This window comes from Typopeltis vanoorti, chromosome 3 (assembly GCF_054136105.1).
Source record: "Typopeltis vanoorti isolate ZY-2024b chromosome 3, IOZ_Tvanoo_1.0, whole genome shotgun sequence".
Taxonomy (NCBI): domain Eukaryota; kingdom Metazoa; phylum Arthropoda; class Arachnida; order Uropygi; family Thelyphonidae; genus Typopeltis; species Typopeltis vanoorti.
The window spans coordinates 122,555,644-122,580,901 of record NC_143551.1 but is presented as its reverse complement, the minus strand read 5'-3'; the positions used below and the strand labels follow the sequence as shown (position 1 = coordinate 122,580,901).

At 34.2% G+C, this 25,258-nt stretch overlaps 1 protein-coding gene across 1 annotated transcript; it reads left to right on the top strand.

Moving 5' to 3' along the window:
- Window positions 1-4,943: 4,943 nt before the first annotated feature.
- Window positions 4,944-24,778, top strand: LOC150108530 (uncharacterized). The gene is made up of 3 exons (XM_090415957.1): window positions 4,944-5,421; window positions 8,404-8,538; window positions 24,307-24,778. The coding sequence occupies exons 1-3, from the start codon at window positions 5,026-5,028 to the stop codon at window positions 24,616-24,618; spliced, it is 843 nt and encodes a 280-aa protein (XP_090272083.1). The 5' UTR covers window positions 4,944-5,025; the 3' UTR covers window positions 24,619-24,778.
- Window positions 24,779-25,258: the final 480 nt, after the last annotated feature.

The following is a 25,258-nucleotide window of genomic DNA, read 5'->3' as shown; positions in this document are numbered from 1 at the left end:
GTTGAGTAGCGTGGGTATCTGATGTGAACTCACAAAAGAACCATATGAGTTGCTGAAAGGTGTAGGGATGTAGAGTTGTTGTGGATTGCTTTATGCGATATGTGTCTCTATTGTTTCGATAGGTAATGTTGAAGTAATTTCTTAGTAAGATTATGGAGTGTTTCAGATTTTTAATGCTCAGGATTCTGTGTATCGCCATCTGCGGATCTGATATTTGCTGTTATGTATAAGGTGTCCAAATCACTGTTGACACAGTTTTCCTATGTAATATTTCTAATTTTGTTTGGTGGCTGTTTGATGTGTTTCCATACACTGTTATTTATATCGTATCTGAGAAGGGATTGGCAGATATCATGCTGTAGGAGTTTTTTTATGTTTGATGGAATAATGTCTTTTACTTGGAAGAGTTTTGCTGCGATGATGCGGGGTTTGGTATGTAGGTATTCTATATGTTTTGTCCATTTAAGGTGGCAATCTATGTAAAGACCAAGGTATTTTACATGTGTTACTGGTTTGATTTCGGGACATTGGCAGGTATTTTTGTTGTAATGCAGCTATATGTGTGACAGTGCAGCGACTGTGGTGCGGGGCGCATGATTCTCGGATTATGTATTATTGACATCTGTGTTTTGGTGCCATTGATTACAATTGCTTTGTGGTAGAAGTATGCTGTGATTTCATTTAGGTCTTGTTGTGCTTTGGAGAGAGAGCCATGTTGATTGCTAGTAGTGCGGTGTCATCTGCGTACTGAAATATTTGACTTCTTATGGGCAGGTTATAAACATCGTTAATGTATATGCTGAATAGAGTGGGTGATAACATGTACTTATTTTTGTTACTTGTGTACTGTTTGAGAGATAGTTCCTGAACCGGGTATGCAGTGTTCCTCTTATACCCAGGGCAGGTTTTCTCATTAGGTGAACCTAGGCAATCGCCTAGGGGTACCTAATGTATATATATCGAGACAAAATATATAGAGAGAGACAATGTATAGGGGTGCCTAAATTTTCTTTACCTAGGGGCATCAGACACTCTCAGACTGGCCCTGCGTATACCTATTGAGTATACTTTGGTGAGTAGCAATGGCGGCCCCTACATAAGCACTGCGACACTGCAGCACCCCCCTCCCAAGCAAAAAATGAAAATTTTAAATTTTGTTTCTGTTTATAAATAATAACAATGCATACAGCATTACATAAATGCAACACAACATGTTAAAGGTTACAGCTTATGTTTTGACAGTGATTGAATAGTTAATAATTGGAATTGTTCGATTAACGCGCTTTAGATTACGAAACAAATGCACTGCGATCTAATGCACTGTCGATATTAACACGTTCGACCAATTGCAGCCAGACTCGCCGATATTCGTTTGCGCTTGTGATTGCAGGTTACAAGTAATTCCGACACTGTTTGGTTGGGCAGTGTATCATATGCTTGCGCGCGTTATTTCTGTGAGATAAAAAAAAAAAATCAGCTAACGCCTTTTTATTCCCGTATACGGGGAGTAGGCGAGGCCATTTAGCCCTATCTAACTTTTGGAGACTGAGTGGGCAGTTCAATCCCCACTGGTACCCAATCAGAGACAGATGGCCCAAAGCTATCACTAATTAAGCGGTACGCAGTGAAGAGAGACGGCTCAAATGTGCCGCCATCTCGTGGTCCCTAACCCTAACACAATATATTTAATGTCTGAAATAATGTGGGTTCTACGGTCGATTTTCTTGAGTTTACAGGACGAAAAACCCGAGTTTCCGGGAGGAAAAACCTGCTTGCCCGTGCCAGAGATCGACTAACTCGGGAACCGGTCGAAAAAAGGCTTAGAAAAATTTCCTCTAGTCGCCGACTAGACTCGAAACCAAGTCTTCCTTCGTGTGGCCAAGCGCCGTGGTTGGCAAACGCCACATCCACTGAGCTACACAGGCTCTTTTATTATTGGTGCGTGTTCGTGGTGAAGATGAATTATTTTTTGCTGACCTTGATTGCAAATTGCTCCATTGAGGGATCATAATCCGTAAAATGATTTCCTAATTTTCTTTCCGAGTTCAAACCTTCTGCCATTTTTTTTAAACTGAATCCTTTAACTGATCTTTCATTTTTCGAAATAGGTACGTTTTAGCATTTATTTTTAATATAACTCGGATTCATCCGCATTGAACACCTGGTCTGCACTATAATCACATTCTTCAATGACTTTTAAGAATTTTAAAAGTTAACCTGGGTATGTACGGGAAGCTTCTATGACTGCTGATGCTGATTATCCCTGGATTTTAAGATAATGCAAAGAAAACCACTTTTTAATGTTTTCGAACCAATCCTTACTGGCACAAAAGCGCTTTCTTCTGAAGAATCTTGATCAAGTTCTTTTTAATGTTTATAAACTTTAAGAGCTTTGTTAAAGAAGCTTTCTATCCAACGGAATTTTCTTTCAAGTGCAATCTTCTATCAAAATTATTAGAAATTTCTCAATTTTTTTCCCATTAGAATATCGCGTATACCAGCAATGAGCTTTGCACTTACCGTTAACCCTGCAATAACAATTTCTCGGATTTTATGTTTATTTTGTTTGATGGTTTGAATTACTGATTAATTTAAATTCTTGCATCAACTGTTGGTTTTTCTCCATTTTTCAATCGATATAAGATTTTAATTTTTTTCTTCGAGTAACGAATTGTTTTTAATGCTGGTTTTTCCCTTTCGCTGCAGTTTTAATGACCATTAGTATAAAATTAATTTTTTTACATAAAAAAGCATTACATATTATATGTAATTCACCAGAAAATAAACTGTTCACGCAGTGCTGTATATGAGAGAAAAATCTGTGTCTGCTTTTTTTTCTGCATTTCATTCATTCTGCATTTCCATGGATACTCTATTGCTCTCCAGAACCCTCCATAAAATTAAAAATGACATAAACATGTACATTTTAAGACTCGTTTGGTTGTTTATGGATCTTCAGATCATGCTACTTCTTTTCTCCTGTTTGAAGTCCATATATTCCCATTCTTTCCTCATAATCTATATTTCACAGTGCAGGTATCATCTTTGATACCTGCACTGTGAAAAAAAAATGCACTCTACTTTGCATCCTCTTCATTCTGCATCACCTCAGAAATCAGGAGACCTCATCTAAACTACTGTACATCTGTACACAGATCTTGTCTCCTCATCCGTGTACAAAATTAAAAGCTTCATATCGAAGCATTTAAAGAGGCAACATGACTCTCTTATCCTTTTATATCAAAGTTCTTTCTACACTGCAACCATCTTCATAGTTGTATTTTTGCTATGTAGTTCTTGAATTTCAACTTCCTATCTACTCACCCAACCTACAAGATCCCCCTAGTTTGATCAGTTTATTCTAGCATATTCCCATCAATATAATATCCCCTGGATATCTTTTTGCACACCTTCTAAGGCGCATAACTTTACGTCTCGCCTCCACGATTATGTACATTCATATCATAAACGTCATTGCATAACTTACTCATGAATAATTTTTCCAGTTTCCTGATACCAGACCCATTCAAGTGCATGCTGTCTCTCTTACAAAAGTCCACTTATTAGCTGAAACTTACTCAAATAAACTCTCAACTTTTGCATTTACACAGCTTGAGTATCGCATTGTTTCCCACCATGGCCCTTCCTAATTCAGCACTGTCATACATTGGTTGGATACTAACAATTTCTATTTTCTCACTATTCACTCTCGCTTCTGACATATCCTTTTTCATACTGCATTTATCGCTAATAAAATAGATTGCATCTATTTCTTATAGATACAACGATTTTATTCTATTGTCTCTTTCATTTTTATTTTTTATCATTAATGGCATTCGTTTTATTTTTTAATAACATGGTCATGCTTCATAATGAACTACCATAACTATATCCACACACAAAAAAAGAAAAAAATAATAATAATGCCATTTCCATGCACAAGGCCGCCCATAGCAATGTTATTCCAAGATCGATTCTAGTCGCCGATTAGAGAAACTATTTCTAAAGCTTTCTTCAACCGATTCGTGAGTTAGTCCATCTCTGGCATAGGATATACATCCCAGAAATTCTGGTGTTTCTTCACGAATGCTTAAGAAAATCGATGGCCTTTTTAGCCGTATCTAAATTTTCGAGACTGAGTGGGCAGTTCAATCTCTACTGGTAGCCACTCAGAGATAGCTGGCCCAATGCTATCACTAATTTTATCGCAAAGCAGTGAAGAGACGGCTAACACGTGCCGCCATCTCTTGGTCCCTAACCCTAACAGGATATGTTGCTGTCAGAAAATAGTGTGGGTTCGACGGTCAATATTCTTGAGTTTATGGGGCAAAAAATCGGAGTTTCCAAGAGAAAAAAACCTGCTTGCCCATGCCAGGGATCGACTAACTCGAGAACCGGCCGAAAAAAGGTTAAGAAAATGTTCCTCTAGTCGGCAACCAGATTTGATCCCAGATCTTCCTTCGTGCTGTCAAGCACCGTAGATAAATAGCACTTCAAATTATATTTTGTCCTTTTACTTTGAGCTAAATTTTTTTCTGGGTGGAACGACATACTGTTGTACTGCTTAGGATCCCGCACTTCCTAGGACTGGGTCTGGGAAGATATATTTTATTTTATTATGTTCTTCGGTAAATGTTATGCAGCAGACACAGTGTTAAGTGTTCGAAATTATGGAAAAGTTTGAGACATTGAAGTGAAGGACGGAGTATATTATTATTATTATTGATTTTTTTCAGTAGTTTATATCAAAATTTGACAACTACAGTTTATTTATTCTTTACTGTTCGTTTAACGGAAGAAAGAAAAAAAATCAGCTAACGCCTTTTTATTACCGTATATATAGGGAGTAGGCGAGGATGTTTCGTTTAACGATCATATAGCAATTCTTTTTTGCCACTAGGTGATAAAAATGTATACGAAATCACGTGATTGGGCAATACTGCTAGAGGCAACTAAAGCTTAACGATGTGTGTACTGCTGCTGTTGGCGAGCGGTAATTTGACTTGCGTCTTGTAGTGAGGGATTATGTCTTCTGATGCACCTTCGCCAAGGTTTTGCCATTTGATAAAGTGGGCTGATTTTAATGGGTATGGATTTAATCTTCATTCAGAGAAATCGAAAGGAGGGCAGTTTATTGGAAAAATTGATGATGATAGTCCAGCCCAATATGCTGGCTTGCAAGAAGGTGATAGAATTATCGAAGTCAATGGTGTAAATGTTACAAGTGAATCGCACAAACAAGTAGTTGAAAGAATTAAAGCCGTTCAAAATGAAACAAAGTTGTTAGTTGTTGATGAAATGACTAATAACTGGTATAAAAATCATAAGATCGCAATATCTAGTAATCAAGACAATGTGAAATATTTGAAGACTCCTTCTTTGCGGCCTTCTATAATGGATGAGTTCAGCATATCTTCAGAGGTAAAATATGTATAGTAAATATTTGGTATTTAATGACATAATTGAAAGTACAAAATATAGTTAGATATATTCGCCAATCTTTAAGTTATTTGATATGCTCTCCGCCATGTTCGAAAAGTAAACTATTTTGTGAACGTTGGCATGTTTTTCTTGTTAAATCGAAGAGTTACAATTAAACCCAAATTTAAGCTTCTTCACTTGAGAAGGATGAGTTAGCTGGTCTCATATGTGGTGGCGGGTTGTTTTTTCCTCCCTGCAACTAGTGTTTTTCATCTCGCAAAATAGGCATACCGCCAGTCAGTAGTAAATAAGCTCAAACAACCAGCCAACTAGAGGAATCTAGTCAAGAATTAGATGCACATTGTTGAATATAACGTTTCTTTTTCTTTTTCTTTTTTTTTTTTTTTTAATGTAATCAGATCAGTACCAAAATTCATTGATAGTTCACAAAGGTATCTGTAATATTTTCAGATAAAGTATACTTAAGAATTTTCATCAGCATTTCTTCATTCAGAATCTGCAGTTTTGAGGTTGTGCAACAAGACAGTAAATTAAAGCAACGCGATATAAATTGCTGAACTTTAATTGAAGCTAACCGCTACCTCCCTATGAGACTAAGTCTCATAGGGAGGTAGCGGTTTTTTTTTTGGTTTTTTTTTATGCAAACAAACCATCCAGAGAACACAGGTATAAGGTGTAGTGGTTGATGTATACTAGTATTGCAAATGCTGGCTGTAGAGTAAAAGCGAACTTGTTTAAACATAAGTTGTTAGTCCAGGGAACACAACATAAAAGTGGTAAACACAATACAAAAAAACAATAGTAGGACGACCATTGATAAATAAAGTAGTCTGTTTTTCTTGGAGATGAGCATACCTTGGAAAAAGTTTAGAATTAGATAATAAACATAGTATATGAATTTGACTTTGATGAAAAGTTGAGGGAATGTAATTTGCAGAGCATGGTAAATAGGAAGAGTGATATGATTGACATATAATAGTTGAGAGAAACTGTTACCAGTTACCAAACAGATACCAGTATATTTTTCAATAGGTTGGGGAGATGATGAACCACTTCCATTACTAAAAAATTTTTAAAGTGATGTGTAAGATTAAGACATGACGCTTTTTTTTTCTTGGAGAGTGGAATTGGAATACAGTGTGAGATGAGTTGATGTGTACATAGACAGTGAATAAGTTTAAGACAAATAAGATAAATATCATGCCATTTTTTTTAGATTGCTTCCTTCTCTGCCTTCTGTATTTGATGCTAAGAGGTATGAAGAAACATTTAACTGATGATGGAGAGGAAGAAGAGTGTTGCATATAATCTGAAATATATTTTCTTCATATTCATCTTTCTGTTATTGCTTTTATGATTGCAGTTGTAACTACGTTCACCCTCCTCTTTATAGCCATCTACATTCTAAGTGAAATAAATAGTGCATGTTTATATTAGCACCAAAAATCTGTGGTAAGAACAACTAATTTTATGCCACATTATCAACTTCCCTCCATCCTGAATATTGACAATTTCCTTTGGAAAAATATAAATACATGTACAAAATTAAAAACACTACATGGTGTAGATTGTAACTGAAAATTAAATTTTCTTTACATACAATTCTTTATTTTAAGCATAATTTTTCAGCTTCTCCTATTTGTAAATTATGCATTTTTGCTAACTATTATTATTATTATTAGTTTGTTTCAGCAGTATATTATTGAATTTCATAGTGAAATGGTATATAGAAAAATTTAGTGGAATGGAACCATCCTACACTAGGTTAGGGATCTGTGTATCCTAAAGACAATTTACATTTATGTGATTCTCTGCTAAGCATGATCTTTTTTTATTTTTTGTTGTACTTTCCATATTGGTTTATTTTCAAAAAATAATTTTTCTTGAAAATCTGGTCCTGTTTTTTTCTCAATTGTAGTGTGTTTATTTGGATAAATATTTTTATTTTCCAGAATAAATATAATCTTATATTTCTTGAACATAAAATCAGTTTATATTACATTTTGCATATATAAGTGAAGTATGCATGCACTGTATTTGTAATATATATTATTACTTTTAATATTATAAATGGCATTTCTTTTATATTCAAAGGCAGTCATTCTTTCTAAAAACCTTCTCTGTAATGCATGTTAAATGAAATATGTTTAGTTTTCAGCATTGTGTTTATAATTAGGAAATTTGTGAATCTGGTTTGCAGTATATAAACTTTTAAGGAAAACACTCCCAATTTTTTTTTAAAATTAATATTTTTAGCAAATGTCTCAGTGTGCTTGCCTGCAGTTATTACTTCTGTTTTGATGAACATTTTGAAATTTAAATTGTTTTGATATATATGAATGCTTTCACACAGTGTGATTAATGCATTTTACAGCTCACCACATTTTCCTTGTTTACTCAACCTCTGCTAATAACTTTTCATTGTAAATGACTTACTTCAGTATTTTGATCTCACAAGGACACCGCTTAATATTAAAATGATATTCTAATATAGACAGTGTATATTTTTTCCTTTTATGTTTCACTTTTGTTGTTTGTATATTTACTTATATAAAGAGACCAAAGTGGTTTTAACAGAAGGGGAAAATACCAAGCTATGTAGTGGTATATTCTTCAGGCCATAAGCAACATCTTCAAGCAGATGTCCTTGAAAATTTGATAGGTAAGCTTGGAACTGGACTTAGAGGAAGCACTTGAGACAACTGAGTTAAGTCATGTGTGTCAGGTAAAATACAGGAAGATTTCCCATAAGATAAATTAGTAATAACATTTATGCCTGGGGCAGAAATTCTTCTTTGCTAGAATGCTCCACACTACTATGCAGATAAAGATTTTCATATTCTTTACAAATCAATTTTATTTATAAGGTGGTTGTAATTATAATTATTCACAATTTGATGAAATATAATTTTTCTTAGTGTCAATTCACATTTTTAATTATAACATTGGTTTTTGTAATAGTCACTTGAAGAAAATAGTAATGAAAATCTACAGAACAGTTATTCAGCTGAGGAACCAGACAGCTTATTTCAACAAACAATAGTCAATGAAGATGTAAAAGATCCTGAACAAAAGATAGAAGAGGATCAAATTAAGGTCAAAGATTTTTTTAAAAAAAAAAACTATCCTGATCTCTTAATAAATGTAATATGTTCAGTTTATTTATTTATATATATAGTGAAATTGTCATACTATATGCATATCCATTACATGCTCATTCTGGGAATTGCCAGTTTGCTTTCTTTTCAGAATGGTAAACAATTTTTGTCTTAATAATATCAGAAATAAAACTTAGTTATTTTGATTTGTTTTCCTTACTTGTCACAGAACAGTTTGTAACAATTTAACTAGACATTCTTATACCTTTTGACTTTTACTATAATGATTATCAAAATTTATTTAATGTTAATCCATTAGCTCATGGGTGCTATTATTTGGGCATCTCTGTGGTGTCAATTCTTTTTTTGCAGAAGACCAACACTAGCCATTATTTATGCAATGCCTGTCATTATCTCAACACATCTTACATTCTTGTTTACTATGCTTCTACTCAGTTTCCAGAGATTGTCTTTCATTCATCTCTCCTCACCACCTCCTGTCATATAACAGAAAATTTCCCCCACATGTACTCTATAACCCCCCCCCAGAACTTCTCTATATTGGTAGAGCCTCTGCTACTAATGGCTCAGCAAAGTTAAGCAAGCTTGAGCATGGTTAGTAGTTGGAAGGGGATCAATCTATCAATGCTGTTGACACACTCTCCCTCGATGAGTCTTTATTATTACATAATAATAATAATAATAATAATAAAGGGGATGCATAAATTCTCATTTTGTCATCTACCTCTGGCCCTTGTTCACAAAAAAACCCAGGCAACCAGATCTAAGCATAGTACTTTTCTTATTCCACATATCAATGCACTTTTCTACATCCAGGTGATCCTTTGTGCTGTTTTTTTCACTTTTGCAATATGTTCTCCGAACTTCAACTCTCTACCATTAAATCACTCATAAAACGCCTCAAATTTCTTACAGTACCATTCTATCAGTTTATGCACCACTTGTACAACTTAAACTCACAGCAAACACTATGATCTGCTACATTGAACTGGGAACTTATCCTTTGCCACACTTTCAGTGTATTTAAATCATCTTGCACGATCTCTGCATTACCTTTATTTACTTTTGCCCTTTTCAATTTTGCATTACTAAGAAACATCTGGATCATCCCTCCCAATATCTTTTCACAAATTTAAACAGCATAAGTCTAAGCACAGGCCTGTGCCACACTTTTTTTTCCTACTATTTGATGTCTTATACTCAGTCATACATTATAATACTTTCATAATAATTTGTGTTATCCTGTCAAGTGCCTTTGCAAAGTCCAGTAATGTGATGCATCTATTTCATTTTTTCAGCTCAGCTGTCACTTCAGAAAATGAGTTAATTCTAATGCACTATTTCTACATTCAAAGCTATATATATATATATATATATATCCCCCCCCACACACACACATTATACAGATATGTCTGATCTCCCCACTTCTGAATTCTAGCTTTAACCAACTTTTTCAGTACCATAATTACCACTTCTAAGATATTGAATGATCTTTAATTTTCTCCCTGTCTTAGAGCCTCCTTTTTGCACCCTCCAAGCTGTTGCTGAGATTTAAATATTTGGATCATAGGCTCAATTTTCTTTAAATCTGCTAATGCCATTTTTTATTCCCCAATAGGAGTAGGTGAGGCTGTTTTTGCCCTTTGGAGACTGAGGGGACAGTTCAGTTTCTATCAGTAGCTGAGATCACAGATAGCTAGTCCAAGACTATCACATGGCATTCTGTGAAGAGAGGTAGTTGACAGGTGCTGTTATCTTGTGTTCCCTAATGCCAACATTATATTTACTGTAGGAAATCATGTGGATTCCGTGGTCAATTTTCTTGAGTTTACGGGATGAAAAACCAGTGTTTCTGGAAGAAAAAACCTGCTTGCCCATGCCGGAGATTGACTAACTTGGGACCAGTCAAAATAAAGCTTAGAAAAAGTTCCTCTAGTTCAGTGATGGCGAACCTATGACACACGTGTCAGCACTGACACACACTTGAGGGTTTCAGGTGACACACCTTGGATGTTGAAAAATATTGGTATTCTGATGAAAAAACTGCGATAAATCGTGTAAGATTGTTCTCAGTTAAGGCGAAGGTAGGTTTGTTCATTGAAAGAACTTTCTACCAATAGTCAGCAACAGAAAAGTCATTAAATGTAATATGTTTGTAATTTCAGTTTATTAAATTAATTGTATAATATGAATTCATTGATATAAAATCTATGTTCTATTAAATAAATAGCCTAATATGATATGTATAAGTTGCCATCTATGATTATGTAGTAGTTACATTTATAATGCATGTATGCAAATGGCACATCAACAACGTCAATATTTAAAAAAAAAAAAAAAAGTTTGACACACCTGAATAAAAAGGTTTGGCATCACTCCTCTAGTTGGTGACTAGAATTGAATTTAGGTCACCATTCTTCAGGCAGCTTAGCACTGTGGGAGTACATGCCACTCCACTGAGCTACACAGGTTCTCTCAGTGTTCTCTTGTGCTTTAAATTATGATACTAGCTCTTCTACATTTTTTAAATACACCTGAAACTTGAGGATTTATTGCACAGACTACTACAGCATTGGTGAAATAATTTTAATATAAGAAACTTATTTATTTGATGTTTTGCCTTTCACATTAGTCATCATCATCTGGAGTACATATCTCACAAGCTTCACAACAGTACACCACAAATTACATCATTATGAAAAGAAATTGAAAAGACTATATGTAAAAAAAAAAAAAAATTGGCTGCACAGGCTAAAGACAACCTAAAAGAATTTTATTGTTATGCTGCAAGTAAAAGAAAGAATAACTTTACTGAATGTAGACAGTACCTTAATATCAGAAGCAGATGGGGTAGTTCAAATAATGAGTGTTCGCTACACCAAGATCTAGCAATGTAGTGTATGTAATATAGTGCAATGCTTCCACGGCATTGAATGAAGAGATAGAGGTGCACGAGAAGGAGGTTTTAGAGCTGTTGCATAATCTAGATAAGAATTTGGCAATCGAGAAAATGGGATATCAGCATGCTTGCTAATACATATTTGTATAATTTGAGTCTCAGTTTAGGAAAAATCCTACAGGAATGGAAAGAATGTATGATAATCCCATTGCACAAGAATGATATGTTTGGCTGTCGACCTATCAATATCTCTGAAGTAATTTTAAAGATTTTAGAGAAGTTGGTAAAAACTTGCATACAGAAATGGACGAACAAAACAAATTTTAGTTTGCAAGGAACAGCATCATCATGTCTGAGCAATTTGTTCATATTTTATAATAATGTTACAGCTGAGTTGGTTAAAGTGAATGGATATACTATAGTACTTGCACACCCTTTTACACAGTAAGAAGTTGAAGCAGCCTTAAAGGAATTAAAGCCTGGTAAGGTTCCTGGTTTTGATAACATTCATCCAGAATTTTTGATTAATCTGGGAAGAAATGCAAGATTGGTTAACAAAGTTCTATACTGACATTCTTACAACTGGTAAACTTCCCACTATTTTTAAAAAAGCAAAAGTACTTTCCATTTTAAAGCCTGGTAAGCCTAATCATAAACCGGAAAGTTACCGACCTATTACTCTCCTCATTTGTTGTTATAAACTCGTTGAAAGACTTATTTATGGTAGAATAAGCTCCACAATTTTTAAAAATGTCCCAGTAGAACAAGCTGGTTTCAGACCAAATCGTGGGTGTTGTGACCAGGTTCTCTCTTTGGTAACTCACATAAAAGCTGGTTTTCAAAAAGGTTTAAAACATCAGCAGCATTTATTGATTTGTCAACAGCCTTCGACACCGTTTGGAGACTAGGCTGTCCATATAAATTATATAAAATTATCCCATTTAAAACAATAGTCCATATTATTAACAATATGCTAAGAGATAGAAGATTTATAGTGACTATAGGTAATAAAACTAGCAGCGAAAGGAAGTTAAATAATGGACTGCCACAGGGATCTGTTTTATCTTCGTTATTATTCAATCTGTATATATCTGATCTTCCCATCACTACGTCAAGGAAATATTGTTATACCGACGATATAGCAATAACTACACAGCATAAATGCATAAGTCGTACAGAAGAAATTCTAAAAGCTGACTTAACTATTCTGGAGATGAATATTTTAAAAGATGGAGACTCTGTTTAAATAGGAGAAGAACGGTAATATCTTGTTTTCATCTAAATAATAACTTGGCAAATGTGAAACTAAAAATTGAATTGAATAACACTATACTTCCATATAATACATTCCCTAAGTACTTGGGAGTCGCACTTGACCGTTCTCTCACTTTCCGGCAACATCTTTCAAACTTGGCATATAAACTAAGGACATGTAATAATATCCTACAGAGACTCTGTGGCACTACCTGGGGCTCTAGAGCCTCTACTCTTCGGACAACAGCCCTTGCTTTGGTATTCTCAAGTGCTGAATATTGTGCTCCTGTGTGGCTAAATAGCCCTCACACAAGGATTATCAATTCTCAATTGAACAATACCTTAAGATTAATTACAGGCTCTATTAGATCGACCCCAACATATTGGTTACCTCTTTTAGCAGGCATTATTCCTACAGAACTACATAGATTGAATTCTTTAGTCCGTGAATTCCAAAAAATTGCTGGTAATCCGAACCTGCCTATTCATCAGGATCTCCCAACTCTTAATGTCAATAGATTGAAATCTTGCCATCCGTCACTACGAGCAGCAGAAGAACTAGTGCTAAATAATTTTAATCCTTTATCAAAGTGGGAAAAAACATGGAAGGAAAATACGAAAGAACATTTGCATAACATCGTTAAAGGTGATCAAATCATCACAGGATCAGATCTACCTCGCAAAACATGGACGGTACTAAATAAAATTCGGACAAATCATGGCCTATGTGGAGATACTCTCTCTATAAATGGAACAGTCAAACATCTCCAGAATGTGGCTGTGGTGCTCCACGACAGACTATGCAACATATTGTAACAGAATGCATCTTCCATGCTTATCAGAATGACTGGAGTGACTTTTTACAAGCGGTTCCTGAAGCTGTGACCTGGATTACGAACTTAGATCTGAATTTTTAATGATATATATGTTTCTTTTCCTTATTATACCATATTAAGACTTTTAACTGATTTTAATTTTCCAACTTCTTGGATTAGATCTGTGTTTTCCTTCAAAGTTTTAACTTAAAATATTTTAAATTCTTCAATTCTGTTAATATATAATGACATCACGATTCTCTTTTTTAACATCATGTTTTTGCCATGAGCTATGTATGTATGTATGTACTATAGTACTGTCGGACTTTGCTACAGTATTTGATAGAATACCACATGAAAAGATGTTGCATAACTAGAGAATATGGGATTGGAATATAAACTATCAGCTTGAATTAGTGGGCAGCTGATGGACAGGTGTCAGAAAGTGTATATGGGAAATATGTATCTTTCAGATTTAAGGTGACCAGTGATCTGCACTGGGAATCAGTACTTGGACCATTGTTGTTTAATCTATACCTTAATGAAATTGGAAATCTTCAGTTGTTTGCTGATTTGTTCTCTGCATTTACTTTCAAAGAATTTATTACACACTCTCTTTCCACTTTCTTTGAAATATTTTTCCTAGTGTCAGTTCACATTTTTAATTATAGCATTGGTTTTTGTAATAGTCTCCTGAAGAAAATAGTAAAGAAAATCCACAGAATGGTTATTCAGCTAAGTAACTAAACTGCTCCTTTCAACAAACGATAGTCAGCGACTTTCTTTCCACAAATCTTTCAACTTTTGTTATGAATACATCTCACAAATTTTACATTGCAAAAAAATGCTGATTTAGCTCACACAACAAAGAAGTCTTGGCTGCCATTGTTTTGCTACTAACTATAGATTATGAGGATAGAGGTCTATAAACTTTTTTAGAGGGTGTTATAGGATATCAGTTGATAAAATTTTTCATTATATGGAAGGTAGGGAGAGAACAAGGGGAAAGCTGTGGAAGTTAAGTTTGTGTGCAGTTAAGAAAGGAGTAAGAACTAGATTTTTCTCTCATAGAGCTTAATTTAAATGAGTGGAACAATTTGTCTGTTGCATCTAGTGTGAATGAGTTTAAGAAAAGATATGACAGCTGTGGTGAGTGATTGTTATTATCAGTATAATAAAGGAAAACTACACACACTTAAGATCATTTACTAGTTAGGAAAAGCAAAATGAATTCAAGATTATCTGCTGTAGACTTAAACAGAGACTTGACAGCTAGGGATTAATGTTTCTGACGTGACAGTCCATCGATGATTGTTTGAAGCAGGGAGAACTGCCAAGAGACCAACAAAAAAAAAGAACTGTTGACAAAGGCTGTGTAGGAAAAGAGGGGTTCCCAGTGGAAAAAAGTGTACAAAGATTGGACTGTTGGGAAGTGGAAGAAGGTCATATTCTTAGATGAGAGCCATTTCTTTGTCCAAGGAGAGTAAGTACCCTATGTTCGCAAATCAGTAGCTGAGATGACTTCTCCTGCCCGCCTCCAACAAGCTCCTAAACACTCCAGCTATAAAGATGTTCTGGGGTTGTTTTACACCTGACGATCCAAGATCACTTGTGCCTGTTGACAGTATGATGAAAAGTGACCAATATATAAAAATATTGGAGGAAAGAGTGGTTCCACAGATCCAAAAAGACAAATAACTCATCTTCCAACAAGGTCTTGCTCTATGCCACACTTCAAAAAAAAAAAAAAAAAAAGTGGAAAAGTTCCTCAAAAACACATCCAATTACTTCAGTTTATACAATCTTCAGTTCACTTAATGCAATCCATTATAAAAGTATGGTTTTGGGATGCAGAAATAAGAAAAATGTGTTGTACATTGGTAGAGTTCCTGCCTAAGCAAATTAATGAACTTAGTAGGAACTGAGGAGCACATATAAATTATTAGGTGAAGTCGGAGTTTACTTTTTGTACTTATTTTCTTGCAAAATTAAAATTTTTGTTTAAAATGCGAGTGTTCAGATTAATTGGTTCACTACTGTGTTATTATCATCATCATCTGAGACCTCCAGGGAGTCGAGGACTCATCGAGAGAGGCTATAAATTACCCAGACCAGCCGTCATACCTTCCCTTAAATTCATTCACACTAGATGCACTCACTACCCTTGAAGGTAAACTATTTTACTCTCACTCCTCTGAGAGAAAACGTAGCTCTTATGCCTTTTTTGACTGCAAACAAACATAACTTCCATAGAAGCCCCCCCCCCATGTTCTCTCCCCACCTTTCATATTTCGAAAAATTTCATCAGACAGTATCTTATAACACCCATTCAGAACTTTATTGACCTCTGTCACATAACACCCCCCTCCTTTCTCCTGTTAACCAGAGTCTGTAATCCACATACTCGCAATTAGTCTTCATAATCTAAATCCCATTATTGTATTTCTCAGTCTCCTTCTCCTCATGTCGGAGTACTTGTGACCAAAGCCACAATGTCTCTCCATTTCTTTCTGTCTTTTGTTGCGGCAGTGAACAACTCCAAAGTAAGTCTGGTGATTTTTTAATCTGGTCCAATCATATTGGTCTTGGGCATCCTCTTTTTCTTTGTCCTTCCCCTTTGCTCTGGATGATAAGTTTTTCCAGGTTGTCATTTTCATGTCTTGAAATGAGATCAAAATATTTGATATTTCTTTCATTTCCAGTGAAATTTTTAGTTGGTTTATACTTTCATTAGACCTTTTGTTCATTCAGTAGGCACAACATCCTTCTCCAGCACTACATATTGAAGCTGTTCATCTTGTCCATATCCATTTTGCTGAGTGTCTGAGATTCATCACCATAAATGAAAATCAAAAACGCCAAGCTATTGACCAGTCTTGATTTAGTGGTGATAGAAATGTTTCTGTATTTTCTACAATTACACCAGCATGCATAGCTTTGTACTTACTAACATTAAACTGATAGCCATTTTCATTTGCCCAAATTTCCAGCTTATTCAAATAATTTTGTAACTTCTGTTTATCAGTAGCATCCCTGATTGCCCTGCCTATCTTTGCATCATCAGCAAACAATTGCACATCTTCTGTTAGATCCTTCCTTATGTCATTAATGTATAGATTGAACAACAATGGCTCAAAGACTGAACCTTGAGGTACACCTCTGGTCACCTTAAATCTGCTGATTCACATCATCATATACAACTTTCTGTCAACCATCCACCGATCCAAGTCAACAGTTTAAATTCCAATCCCACATATCCAGTTTATGCAACAGTCTTTTTTGTGATATTCTATCAAATGCCTTAGAAAAACCCAACATTATCATAGTGTATCCATTCCCTTTAACCAACTCAGCTGTAACATTGTTATAAAATATGAGCAGATTGCTAAAACATGATCTTACTTTAGTAAACCAATGCTGTTCCTTACAAAGTAACTTGGCTGTCTACCCATTTCTGTATGGAAGTTCATTCCAACTTCTCTAAAAGCTTCACTACCACACCAGAAATACTGATAGGTCTGTAGTTAGCACATAGATTTTTGCACCACCCTTGCACAATGGAACTATCATACATTCTTTCCTGTTGTATCTTTCATGACTTGAGACTCGAGTTATACAAACATGAGACTTAGCCAATTCAGTTGAACATTCCTTTAGCAAATGTGCTGATATTCCAATTGTCCCTATTGACAAATTCTTATCCAGGTTATACAGCAGCTCTTCAACTTTATTTTCATGCCCTCTTACTCATCATTCAATGGCAGTAGCACTGTGCACCATGTTACATATACCTGGTTTGATATATCTTAGCAAAGTGAGCACTCACTAATTGAACAATCTCATTAACCTCTGACATTAGGGTGCCATCTGCATTCAGTAAAGTTATTCTTCCACATTCATTCTTTCTTTTGCTTGCAGTATAGCATTAAAATTATTTTGGATTGTCTTTAGCCTGCATAGCTAATTTCTTTTCATACTCCGATTTAGCCTTCCACATAATACTTAGTACTTTTCTGGCCTGCGCTTTATATGTTTCATAACTTATTCTCATGATATTCTTTCCACATCACCTTCTTCTTGTGGATCTCTTGCTTAATAAGATTGTGCATCCCTTTCACTCCCAACCTATTTATTCTTTGAACAACACTAGGGATCATTACTGACATTTTTCCCATTCAGTAATTGATACCATGGAACCAGAGATAGTATTCTTCTAAGTTGATCATAATTTTCAGCTTTGTAATTCAGCATGTAGCCTGTTCTAATGGGAACATCAATATAATTAGATACTTCCCCAGAAAGCACGACATAACTGTCACCAACTGGTGGTAAAATAGTCATATTCTTAACAAAGAATCCTGATACTAGGAAACAAATTTAACACTCTTTGACCCTGAATTCCTTCTTTCACATGCTGCTTGAAAAAGTCATCTTGTAATATAATTCAGTAAATTCCTCTTAATTTTTATCATTTCTCTTCTACCCAATCAATGTTTGGTTAATAAAAGTCACCCATAATGATCACGCATGTAGCCATAAGTCTAATTTGGCAATGCATTTCTTCCTGCTACCTTGCAACTGAACCACCAGGTCTGTAGCAGCACCCCACCATATATTTCATTCTGTTAGCCTCCACTTCACACCAGATAGCTTCAAAGTCACCGCTACACAGGGCATTGTTACCATCATTGTTTTCTTGCGTGTCTTCCCTTAGTGAACTTAAGTCATCTGATATCATTAGTAGTTCTCCTCCTCTCATCTCTTTTTGTCATTTCTAAAAATATATACCCATTACACTGATTCTGATATCATCTAAACTGTTCATCTGTTATAGCCATGTAACTTTATTTTTATGAACTTAATCTTAGAATGGAACACTTCTATCTTCAATATTCTTCTAAGTGAACATTACATTAAATGACACAGATGAAATTTTTAGGCTGGAATTCTTGAAAAGGGTTACTTTTTCATATAGTCCATGATGTTACAATTTTAGACTACTGGAGATAAAGCTTACCTGAACATTTTGATTGTACAAAGCCAAGTATTATAAAACAATATAATTTCTCCTTTATTATTTTCCTTAGGTTCAGAGGTCAGTTAATGAATTCTGAAAGTTATAGTATTCTCTCATTTTATTTGACAAAATGAAAAATTGACTTCTCATTCTTGCATCAAACTTGGATTCATTCGTGAATACTAATGTTTATGATAACACAGAAAACTGTTTGGTCGCTGTGACAAGTGGCACTTATACTTTGGTTAGAAAACAAAAAGTTGTTAAGGTTTATCAAACATACAAGTTCATGGAAAAATTACAGAACCATATTTAGAACAACTGTCACAGAAACATTGTTAGTATTTATAAATGCAAGTTTTGCTAATCTAAGTCAGATATGTCCACTGTTTACAAATGCACTCTGGAACACACATATTCAGTACTTGAGTACATTTAAAGAGCACGTATGTGTATAATAGTGGGTGGGATGAGCCTTCTGATGCTGAGTTGCAGATAAGTAGTGAACTGCTGTTCCATTATATGTTTATATCCCTCAGACTAATTAATATTGCCTTATTAACTTCCAAATATAATTCAAACCACCAGCTAATGGGGTCTCATAATATCAAAAAACTCGTTAAATACTTGATATGCACAATTATGGAATTTTTTATATATAAAGAAATTTGCCATTAAAAAATTACATCCTGAACAAATTAATTACAAAATGATTGCACCTGTCTTCAAAAAAACTGATTAAAGGAGTTCTGCTCATTCTCTTTGGAAATGAAAGGTATAAGAAAATTATACTTTTCTTTTGATAAGAAGTCAAATTTTCATTTTGTCAAATAAAATGAGAGAATACTGTAACTTTTAGAATTCATTAACTGAATTTCCTTGATTTAGTGCCCTTAGGGTCTAATTTTTTCATGGCACTCCTAAGCTTTTTACACTTTGCAACTCTATATGGCACCTTGTAGGATGCTAGCAAAGCATTGCTTGGTATTGATTCTTGTTTAAGAAATGTACCTTTTTCTGTTCTTTCAATTTCATAGTGTTTGCCAAGGTGCACAGTTTGGGAACTTCTGGGTTAGATAAGCTATGAATGCTCTGCTAAATTCAAATGTGACACTTTTTTAAGCCACTTCAGGCTTTTAATAAGCAGGATGGTAATATTTTATTCAGTGATAGAGTGTCTGTAACAGATGTTCATGAACATGTATACCACATCAACCCTTTGGTTAGAAAATGGGCATGTTCTTCACTTGGCAGACATAGCTGTATAACTTATAGATCTAAATTTTTGTTTGTTTAATATGGTAATTAATCCCATTTCTCTTAATTGGTTATGTTCCATCATTGCCTGTGGTCTCTGGCAGTTTCTCTTTTTCAGAGTATAACCCATCTCAATATTAATATTATTATGCAAACATTTAAATGGGAGAAAAAGATATCCTTGAAGTATGTAGTAATTACTTTGAAAAATTGCTAAATGAAACAGCAATGACAGCACAGTGGTAAAAAAACACTCAACAGGCTTATAGTCAGGAACACATATCCATACTTGAAGTAGAAAACGCTGTCAAAGGTTTGAAATGTGGAAAGGCAGCAGGAGTAGATGATATTCGACCAGAAATGCTGAAGTATATAAAAGTCTTGCAGCGGCTGCACTGCATAGTTCAGAAGCCTGGTCAGAGGGTTCTGACCAGGCTTCTGAACTATGCAGTGCAGAAGTTCACTTCTGCACTGCATAGTTCAGAAGTGAACTATGCAGTGTTCACTTCATAGTTGAAGTGAACACTGCATAGAACACAGTGTTCACTTCATAGTTGAAGTGAACACTGCATTGAAGTGAACACTTCAACTGCATAGTTGAAGAGGGACAAATTCCCGATGATTGGAGTAGAGCTCTCATAGTACCCATATATAAAAAAGGGAAATAAAACTAAATATGAGAATTATAGCGGTATTTCCCTGAGTGTTCCTAGAAAGATTTATGCAAGTATACTTAAGAAACAGTTGAGAAGAATTGTGGAAGAAAATCTTAGTGAAGAACAAGCTGGATTCAGGCCAAATAGAGGCTGTCAGGATCAGATCTTCACTTTACGACTAATAGTTGAGAAAGCATGGGAATATAACAAAGATCTGTATTTAAGTTTTGTCGATCTGGAAAAGTCATATGACAAGGTGCCGAGAGAGAAGCTATTCAATTCACTACAGATATATATGGTGTCAATGGGGCATTATATCAAGCAATACTTAGTCTTTATTTGAGTTGTAAGTCAGTAGTTAGAATTCAAGGAAGTACAGGAAGATGGTTTAATGTTAAATCTGGTGTGAGACAAGGATGTACATTATCCCCTCTGTTATTCATTATCTATATGGATCACATTATGAAGGAAAGTGGTATTAAACATGATGTCAAAATTGGAGATGTTAATGTCAGCTCTATGCTTTATGCGGATGATGTTATACTTCTAAATAAATCCACTACAAGTTTGCAAGATTCCCTGACTAAATTGAACAACTGTTGTAATAGATATAGTATGAAGGTCAGCAATATAAAGTCAAAGACAATGAAAATAGGTAGAATCGTTGAAAATGTCAACTGCGTTGTGAATGGAGAACCTGTGGAACAAGTAAAACATTTCTGCTACTTAGGCACGATTTTTAATGATGATGATAAATTAAATATGAAAATAGACAGCAGGATGAACAAAGCTGGTATGGTAGGAAGTTTTCTTCCTTTCCAGGCTTATAGGCCAAGTGGCCTGTTGCGAACTCAATTTCATCTTTTTAAGGGTCTTCCTCTGCATCGAGTACCTTTTGGGGTGGTAATTTAGAATTTGTTTAGGTATTCTGCTTCTATTCATTCTCAGTATGTGTTCTTTCCATTTTTCTCTATAGCAAATAACTGTTTCATTTAGGGAGGTTGTAATTCCAAGTTTTTTTCTGAATTCACTGCTTTTCATTTTGTCCATTATTGTGACTCCTTCAGTTCTGCGCAGAAATTTCATTTCGGATGATTCAATTCTTCTTTCATCTGCTTTTTTTATTGTCCATATCTCACTGCCATAAAGTAAGGTTGGTTTAGCTACTGTATTGTAGATTCTTATTCGTGTGTGTTTTTGTACATAATTGGGTTTAAAAATTTTATTTATAATGCCTGTTACTTTTAAAAAGTTTGATATCGTTGGTTCCATATCAGCTTCATTTTTATATGATATTGTACATCCTAAATATTTGAATGTATTTACTTGCTCTATTATTTTGTTCTTTATTACTATTTTGCTTCTTATTGGATTAGCACCTTTGAAAGCCATGATTTTTGTTTTGTCTGTTGATATTTCCAACCATATGTTTTTATCAGATTATTTAGACTGCATAATGATTTTTGTAGTTCATCTTCATTATTTCCAAGGATTATTTGGTCATCAGCAAAAAGAAGACTAGCTAATCTGGTGTTCCGGTTTATCTTGAATACTCCTTCGTTAGTTATCTTCCATTCTTTTATAAATTTATCTATGTATATATTAAATAAAACCGGTGAGAGAGGGCAACCCTGACGAACTCCTCGATTTATTGGTTTCCAGCTTGATGTTGAATTGTACTTCATAGATATTTTATTATCTTGATATATATATTATATAAAGCTCTAAAGAGTTGGTTTGGTATTTCATATTCTTCTAGGATTTCCCATAGTTTTTCTATGATAATTTTATCAAATGCTTTGGTATAATTTATAAAAGCTATGTGTTTCTATGTTCGTTTCTGTGTTTTTCAATTAATAATTTTAACGTAAATGCAGTCTATGCAAGACCTGCCTTTTCTGAATCCATTTTGTTCTATTAATTTTGGGTCTACTATACGTTTAAATTTATATGCTAAGATTTTTGCATATACTTTATAACAGGTACTAAGTAAGCTGATTCCACGATAATTGTTACAATCAGATTTGTGTTCTTTTTTGTAGATGGGAATAACTATTGCTTTGGTCCAATCTTGTGGGCATTTTCCTTCTTTCCAGATCATATTATAAAAGTTAAGTAACCTGAGTGAGAATTCAAGTCCTGCATATTTGATAAGTTCCAAGTTTATATTGTCTTCTCCTGGAGCCTTTCCTGTTTTGGATTAATGCTTCTGTAAATTCTTCTAGAGTGATGTTTTCCAAGTTATCTGAGATGTTTACAAATGGTAGTTTTCTGTTTTGAATGTTTTCATCATACCATAAATCTTGGTAGTAATTTTGGTAGGAAGTCAATTGAATAAATTCATATGGAATTTGAGAGAAATTAGTCAGACTAAATTAACTGTATACAAGACAGTGTTTAAACCAGTTTTAACATATGGATCTGAGAGCTGGGTCAGAAGAAAAACACTTTACCAAAGACAAGAGACTGCAGATATGAGAGTTCTGAGAAAGATTAGAAGCGTGAACAGCTGGCATCAATGGCAATATCATATTAAAAACGAGGATATTAGCAAAGAACTTGATATTGTCAGCATCCAGGAATGCGTTAGCAGAGCTAGCCTCAGGTGGTATGGTCACTTAAACAGAGAATGGGCGAGGAAAGATTAGCAAAACAAGTGTTCTCTGCCAGGTTGGCAGGAAAACGACCCAGAGGAAGACCAAGATATAGGTGGATTGATACGGTACAAAGTGCCTTAGACCACTGCTTCCCAAACTTCTGGATGTCAGAGTCCCCTTTGGAAAAATTAAAATATTTCATGGCCCCCTCGAAAAAAAAATCGTAATATAGACATATATTATTATAATATTTATTGTTTTTATGTTCAATACAAAACAAACACAGTGAATATTGCAAAAATCAAATGTAAATAGTATTACATTTTTAGCATCTTACATACACATTTGACATGGCACATTATCTCATATTTTTATATAGATAGATATATTGTTATATTTATGTGCTTGTACATTTGCAGTACAAGCACATGAAACATAAAACAATTAGTAATAAAGAAAGAATTAAAAACATAAAAGAAGTTTAATAACAATTTAATGTAATGGATGTGTTTCAATACTGCTACACAAAAGGTCTATCAGCTGAAATATTGGAAACTGCAATTCTTAGATTTCTGCTTTGAAATGAAACTTATATGAATAAGCATATAATTACTAATATTCATTAAGCACCGAAATACGCAGGAAGCAAAATTTGTGAACCCACATCAATGCGTGATTTTTTTCCATTAAAATATAAAAAAATAACAAAAAAGAAATAATAAAAAGTAAATACTTTTAAGATAAAAAAAATCTACTTAGTTTTAAAATATTTTAAATTTGTTTTCATTATTTCATGGCTCCCCTCAACAAAACCTACGGCCCCCAAGGGGGCCGCTGCCCACAGTTTGGGAAGTGCTGCCTTAGACAATGGAAATATAATATCTGATAATGTTGGAGTCTTGACAAGTAACAGAATGATTTGGAGGAAAATTGTAGATAGGAAGTTAGTAATGATGTAAATTTTTCATGTAGTACTATCATATCCTGTACACCCCTTAAAGTACATGCCAGGAATTTGATGATGATGATGCAAACATTTAACTTACTATACATTTGAAATATCCTATAAGTTTCTTTTGTCTTATATAGGATTTAAACGCTTTCAGCCAAAGGTCCAGGTTAATCTCCTCACTGTAGTATGGGGAGGCACTCTTTTAAAATATTTATTTCTGTAAGATGCATTCATAGCAGACTATTGCATATAAAATGGATGCTGTGTGTAGTTTTCATCCCATTTCTTTCTTTTATAGGAAGAAGAGGAGTCTTTCAATTCTGCTCCTGAGAGCCTACCTTCAAAATCAGAAAACTGTAGTGGTACAGAAAGTACGTTATCACTTCAGGAATCGCCGCCTTCTGGTCGGACTTTCCAGAGCGAACATAAATTGGAGGACTTAGATAATAAAAACGAACCTGCAAATTTATTTAATAATAATGCAGATGTTCTTAATTTTAATTTGAGTGTGTCGGAAATGAAGCAGCTTTTAGCATCTCGTAAAAAAAATGACCCCAAAAAATTTCAAATGAATTGGCAGCAAAAATATAATATCATGCAGCAGATGTAACTTTTGATTACACCTGTATATGTTAAATTGCTAAAAAATTAAATATACTATATTTTTATAAAAGTATTTTATATACAGAATGTTTGGCATTTGTTTACAATCACATTCAGAAATGTTTGTTAAAGATTATTCAAAAGATTAAAAATTCAAAAAAAAATTATATGTAGTCATTATTTTATGATAGTGATCTCCCAGTTATCTAATCTTGAAACTGACTTTCCAACATGATTGAATAATTGACAGATCATGGTTTGTAGTTTAAATGAACATGCTCTTTCGTGATTTGATTTAACTTATAATATAGAATCATTGATGTGTTTTTTTTTTTTTTAATATTTACATGCCTTTTGTATCCAACTTCCTAAAAACAGAACTGGTAGTCAACCAGTTCTGTTTTTAGGAAGTGGTTTTACAGTTAACCTTATAGTGATGGTTAACTGTAAAACTTTGTTTCAGTAAGGAAATACCATGAGTAGACATATTACTTAAAATTGTAATAACAGAATTAACTCGCGTAAAATATTATTTATTAGTAGAATTTTCGCCTGAAAGGCTAATTAAACAATAACTGACAATTCCAAAGCAGCTCGTGTAAGATAACTAAAAAAGGTCATTAAGTTTCCTAACTTATTTAAAAAAA

What these genes read in the sequence shown, in the direction of transcription:
- LOC150108530 (XM_090415957.1), top strand. Translation starts at nt 5,026, where the DNA reads ATGTCTTCTGATGCACCTTCGCCAAGGTTTTGCCATTTGATAAAGTGG. An exon ending in AGTTCAGCATATCTTCAGAG is followed by an intron (nt 5,422 to 8,403) that starts GTAAAATATGTA and finishes TTTTTGTAATAG; the next exon opens with TCACTTGAAGAAAATAGTAA. An exon ending in TAGAAGAGGATCAAATTAAG is followed by an intron (nt 8,539 to 24,306) that starts GTCAAAGATTTT and finishes TTTCTTTTATAG; the next exon opens with GAAGAAGAGGAGTCTTTCAA.